Genomic DNA, 6,461 nt, shown 5'->3' with positions numbered 1-6,461 from the left:
AGCTTGGAGGCTGAGGAGGGGGCAAAACTAGGGAACTCCAGCCCTGTTTCCAGCTCTGGCAGGGGATAGAGCCAGGACAGAGCCAAGCCCCGCTGTGGGCTTTCCCCCCATCCAGCCTGGAGGCTGAGTAATGGGTGTGACTCCTGGCTTCCAACTCATAAATCAAGCCCCTGCTATGAGCTGCTCTCCCCCCAACCCACCCAGGCTGCTGAGGGGGCATGGCTCCTAGCTCTCTGCTCTGGGGCAGAGCCACGTCCAGGTGCAGACTTCCCTCCCCGACTACCTCAACCCATGGGGAGGCTGAGAAGGAGGCGTGGCTACAAGATTCAAACCCCGCTCCCAGCTGTGGGGGAGTGGCAGAGTAAAGCCCCCAGTTTCAGCTTCCCCTCCCCACCCCCAGGCTCTTCCCAGGTGAGGATCCAGTGCCAGGCAGGACGGTTAGGTTTTTTCCCCCCCAACCCCTTGCTCAGCTGGCAGGGAGGCTGAGGAGGGAGCATGGCTTGAGGAACCAGAGGGCTCCAGCTCTCTGCAGTGGCCAGCAGGCTGGGGGGGGAGGTGCTCTAGCACCCCCCAACTATTCGTATGGGCCACTGCAAGGGTCTGGCTGACTTTCCTGTTTGAAAAGTAAACATCATTTCACTTGCTTATTAGTTCAATCTATGCAGTTTTAAAAAACCTGCAAAGATTGAATTGATTCAGCCTTGGGCTTTTTGACTGTACTTAGCTTTATAGGTTTCTTTCATTTAACTCTAAATTGCTTGAGACAACTCCCCCCACCTATGATTTCTATTGTCTGTCTTGTGATAAGCACAGAAACAACTCAAAGTAATACATAACAAATTACATGCGAATCACATGGAATCTATCACCAAAGTTAATATTTTGCCAAACTGTTGTTCTTACTTCTTATTCTAAGGATAGGGAAAAACTAGACTCTTAGATACTACTAAATGTTCACTGGTGGCAAATACTGGCTTTTTAAACAGAGAACAATATATAAACATAACATTTATTAAATTTGAAATCTGAATATGTAAATTTAGCTTCAATTGATATAGTGCCAGTAAATGTACTACAGTTTATTCATTAAGTTATGTTAATTTGTTTTGTAGAACCAAACATTTTTCATGCCAGAAAAAATACCATATCCTGATTACCTGATAGAAATTAAACTTAGCTTTCAAATGTATACACCCACATTTGCTATGGGACAAGAAAAATACTCCAGTTAATGGGATTTTTTCAAAAGTGTGTGCGACAACTATACACTGGTATTGTTTTTATCATCAGCTTCCTGACCACAGATCAAGATCAAACACAAATGCATGTGATTAATTCATGTTTCACAATACTATACACTGTTCAGTCAATTACCAACTCCAGCTAAATGGGATTTACCAGAAGGAAATTCAACATATGGTATATATCTAACCCATGTTCTTATTTTTACAATACACTTTCAGTCATTCTTGTGAATGTAATCAATTTTCTGTCTTTTCTATAAGTTTCCTAAAGCAGAAATAAGCTGGTAATGCATAAATGTTTCACCCTACCTGCTGTATAGATTCTGCAGAGCACAACTGAGAGCCAAAGCAGACTGAAGAACATTTTCTTTGCAATAACTGGGAACAGAGAAGACTGTAATAAAATAAAGGTAAAAGACATTTACTTCAACTGAAACAGCACCTCTTCCATAGATCTAAGTGCTGTACACTGTTAAAATACAGCAACCTATAACAAAAGGCAAAACATGAATAATTTTATTTTGAACAAGTTTTTCCCACTTGACATTCCAAAGGTAATCAGATTGATAATGTTCTGCATCACTGGAAGACCTCATTTTATATGATAGTGCTTATTAGTTTACAAGATTCCTTTTGGCATCCTATAAAAAAGCCCAACTCCATTCTAGTATCCAATTTTGTATGGCTGCTTTGTTGCAAATGTATCCCAAAATGCACATTTATAAGCACCATTCAAAATTTATCCATACACATTTTAATGCAGATAGGTGTTTATTTTTGGTAAGTAAAACTCAAAATAAAGGAAAAATATCTTTCAATGTTTTTATTTTTTACTTGCAAAAGTTTCATATCATCAATTAAAATCTTAATACAAAAAAATATTCAGGAACATGCTTAACTCTTAAGCCAGTGATTCTCAACCAGGATACAGTGGGATACAAACACCTACATGTGATTTACATGATAAGCCCAGATAGCTCAAACAGAAATCCACAGTGTCAAAACATTGTGGTTTCTGTGGTCTTTCTGAATTCTTTGCAATAGAAAAATTGCTCTATTTCTCCATGGTCAAAAAATGAGTGAAAGCTAAGAGCTGGCATTCTTTGAGTGTCGCAAGTCTAATAAGGGGTGCCTTGAATCTAACAATGGGTGCCTCAAGTCTTAAAAGGTAGAGAATGACTGCTTTAAGTATGCAATGAACTAAGACTACAAACACAGTCTGTTATGGCATGCCCCTGAGTTCCCAACTCTGTTACCAGGTTTATTTCTTTAAATCAGTGACTGTCTGAAGTGCTGGGAACAGGCAAAGGGGGGAGTCTGCCTCTGACAATAAAGTGCATTATTCCTAGTAACATTTTGTAATCCTCCTGGATGTGTGCAAGCATGCTATCTTAAATGCTGTTGCACAGGTGGAAATGTTTTTTTCATGGACCAATAAAAAATGTGTCCGTAATATGGACTATGGTCACTTGTATTAAAATTTCCTTGTTTCTCAGTAAAAATCTTATCGTAGTAATTCAAAGGAGAAAGCAGTATCGTAAAGAAATTACTGTCCTCCAGTTACTGTTAAAAACTCATTATAAGCATTACTTTCAGGCTGCTTCAGGAAACATTTTGCAAATTGTTTACAGTTACTGGAGCATAAGAATTTTAAAAAAAACTGTGAGCACTTGGAGAAGCAAGAGGGAAAGATGAAAAGGAGTAGGAAAATAAAGGGAAAAAAATCAGACAAAGGAAGAAAAAAATAGACCTGATATGCAAAGATCCTGGTTTTCTCTAATAAAAAAATCCAAACTTCTCTGATTTTTAAAGACCCAACAAAATCCACATTTTACCGTGATTAAAACTAAATGCAGAAATGTGGGTTTTGTTTGTTTATATATAGATATATCTAATATATTGAGTGGTGTTTCATTTTAATTTCAGAAAAATGTGGATTTAGGGCGTTTTTTAAATAAGAGAAAACCAGGCTACATGCCGACATGCATAATCCTGACTGGTCTGCAGAAGTAATATGACTCTTACCATTAATGGCAAGAACCAATGGAAGACATAATGGGAAACTAGCAGATAAAACTTTATCTTAGTTCCTTGGAAGAAGTTCCTGTTTCCGTGGAAGTTAAAGGGAGCAGAATAGGGCCTTACACCAGAGTATCATTTTGCTCTCCGACACCAATATTAAGAGTCATAGAGATAGACAACAACAGTAATTTTAATCTAAATTTGTAAATGTCAAAATGGATGCATTCAATATTTATCTCAGCACTTCCAGATACTAGAACCACCAGGAAAATCTTGTTCTACCACACCATAAATAGTAGCTGCACCTGTTCCCAGAGATGAGTGTGTATCTTTAAATAATTATATAAGAAAAAAGCAAAAAAAAGCCTGATTTCAGTCTCTGAGAGTCACAGTCATGGCGACAAGGAAATTTACCAAATTTTCTCGCATACCACATGCCCCCAGACAAGACACACACCTTGTTTTTGGAAAGGAGGAAGTAAGAAAAAATATTTTTCCAGAATTATGGCCACATAGAGCAGGGACAGTCTAATCTTCAGCTCACTCGCCTTCCCTTTCCTGCTCAGGCAAAATTTAGTTTTAACCCTTTCACAGCTGAACTGTCAGCAGCCCTTGCCTGCTGCAGAAGACTGGAATCCATGGGCGGAATTATGATTCTGAAGAGTCAAAAACAGTCTTCTAGACTGTGTAATAGAAGAAGAGAGACCAGAAGTAGCTAACAGAGAGCAAAATTGCTGAAGAAAGCATACTTTGATTAGTGGAATATCAAGGCCATTAAAAAGGAGTGGAAACTATTAACACCTGTGGACACAGGCGACATATAAGGGAGGTATGGGGGGTCATGTGCCCCCCCTGAGATTGGCCCTCACTGGCCAGGGAGTGCGGGGCAATGGCTGGTGCCCCCCTGAGAATGTGGGAGCACCGAGAGAAGCGCCGGCAGCACTTCTCGGTTTGCTGCTGGCAGTTCTGCCAGCAGCGGAGATCGGACACTGGAGGACCCCCCCCACCCAGTCAGCGATTGGCCACTGGGGGACCCCCCCAACCTGATCAGCAATCAGCTGCTGGTGCCACCCCAAGATCAGGAGGCACCAGTCACCCATGTCTGTGGAGTAAAGAACAATTAGCAGGAATCAAGTAGATCTCGGTGCAAGCAACTACAAGTGGCACAAGCAGCCTTTGTGTGTGGCACCCAGCAGATCAGGTGAAGGATAGGCAGCACAGTAGGCAACAGGACAGGAAGCAGAAAGCAGAGCAGGAGATCAGTCAGGGAGTACAATGTAGGGAGCAGAAAGCAGCAGATTGGGCAGAGGAAGGGGGTCAAAGTGGCACTCAGGGAGGGCATGGGGCTAATTTGTCAGAAAGGTTGGCCCCCATGGAAATAGATTATAATGAGCCATGAAGTCAGCTGACTCCATCAGCACTGCCTGAATAGAAATGTTACTTCACAGCTGGGCAGTTGGTTTTAAACTTTGATTGGAGCAGAAATCAAAGCGGAGCATGACTACACCACTGTACACCACCACTGTCCGGATCTGCTTCTGCTGGAGTCCCCCTCTTTTCATGCAACTGCCAGAGCGAAAAGAAGCAGCAGCCATCCATCTGAAGCATCTCCAAGCTTCTTATTTTGGGCAGAAAATCAGCTTCCCACCTAAGATATGCACCCCAAATTTTGAAAGGATTATTTTTGGGGAAAAGGTAAACATGGTATTTGAATAAATGTGACACATTTAAGAACCTTTCTAGCTTTGGTTTTACATTGTAAAGTTGGTAAGAAAGACAAGATTCCAGTTTTCATAAACCCTTTGGAAACTCTCTAAAGATGCTTTCTGTAAGGTGTTAAACCTGTTACCCCAGTGCAAATTCCTATGTGAGTAATTGTGCCCTATCTAAATTCAAACTTAAATTTCAACTAAATGTTATGTTCATCACTTCTTGTAAAACTTATCATAAAGTATTTTTGAGTGTTGTTAAACAGCTGCAGTCTACATCAGAGAGGGCCTTTCAGAATTAAATTGGAGAGTTCATAAACCGTATTTTTAGCTCCTAGGAAGGACTTCTGATTCCCTCAGATTAAGTATTAAACAGTTTAAAAATCTAGCTAAATAAATGTATAAGACCTAATACTATTACAATGGTCTTAATCTTGCAAACATTTATGGCTATCAGGGGGCTGCTTCTATATGTAAAGTCAAGTGTATTAAGTACATATATGTTTACAGAAAAGAATTTGATAATCCCAAAGTATTTGACCCAAGTACAAAAGTTTATTCTCTGATTTTATGGCCTTAATCACTAAACAGCCAAACAAGAGATTTAGATTACACATTTCACTGAGTGGACTTAATTGCTTGAGAAGACAAGTAAAAAAAAAAAAAAAAAAAAAAAAAAACCACACATTTTCCCATATTTAGCAGAAGGTTCTAATTTTATGGCCTTTGACTAAAAAAGAATTTGGAAGATATTTCCCTTTACAATTATAAGTCTTCAAAGAGAAATATTTAACAAAAAAATAATAGTTTCATAGTTTCTAGGGTTGGAAAGGACCTGGGCAGATCATCTAGTCCGACCCCCTGCCATGGCAGGAAAGAGTACTGGGGTCAAACGACCCCAGCAAGATGGTCATCTAACCTCCTCTTAAAAACCCCCAGGGGGGGAGCCTGCACCACCTCACTTGGAAGCTGGTTCCAGACCCTGGCCGCCCTGACCGTGAAGTAGCGCCTCCTGATGTCCAACTTAAATCTTCCCCCCACCAGCTTGTGACCGTTATTCCTGGTCACTCCTGGCGGCGCTCAGGGGAACAGGGACTCCCCCAGTGCCTGTTGATCCCCCCTGACTAGTTTATAGCAGGCCACAAGATCCCCCCTCAGCCTTCTCTTCTGGAGGCTGAACAGGTTCAGGTCCCGTACCCTTTCCTCATAGGACCTGCCCTGCTGTCCCTTGATCATGCGAGTGGCCCTCCTCTGGACCCTCTCGATGCTGTCCTCTTAAAGATGAAAGTGCGGCTCCCAGAACTGGACGCAGTACTCCAGCTGCGGCCTGACCAGTGCCGCATAGAGGGGAAGGATCACCTCCTTGGTCCTGCCTGAAATGCATCTGTGGATGCACGACAAGGTACAGCTGGCCTTCCTAGCCGCCTCCCCACACTGCCGAGCCATCTTCATCTTGGAGTAAATAATGACTCCAAGATCCTTTTCC

At 41.6% G+C, this 6,461-nt stretch overlaps 1 protein-coding gene across 4 annotated transcripts in view; it reads right to left on the bottom strand.

Annotated features, from left to right (window-relative positions):
- The window catches only part of IL31RA (interleukin 31 receptor A), a 76,111-nt gene extending 74,478 nt beyond the window's left edge, over window positions 1–1,633 (bottom strand). For all 4 annotated transcript variants that reach the window (XM_025201168.1, XM_025201169.1, XM_025201170.1 and 1 more), the window contains exon 1: window positions 1,554–1,633. In XM_025201168.1, the coding sequence (XP_025056953.1) occupies window positions 1,554–1,608 (55 nt within the window). In that variant the 5' untranslated portion in view covers window positions 1,609–1,633. The remainder of the gene's footprint in view (window positions 1–1,553) is intronic.
- Window positions 1,634–6,461: the final 4,828 nt, after the last annotated feature.

Source organism: Alligator sinensis, unplaced genomic scaffold (genome assembly GCF_000455745.1).
Source record: "Alligator sinensis unplaced genomic scaffold, ASM45574v1 scaffold123_1, whole genome shotgun sequence".
NCBI classification, from domain to species: domain Eukaryota; kingdom Metazoa; phylum Chordata; order Crocodylia; family Alligatoridae; genus Alligator; species Alligator sinensis.
This window is presented reverse-complemented; position numbering and strand designations above follow the sequence as displayed.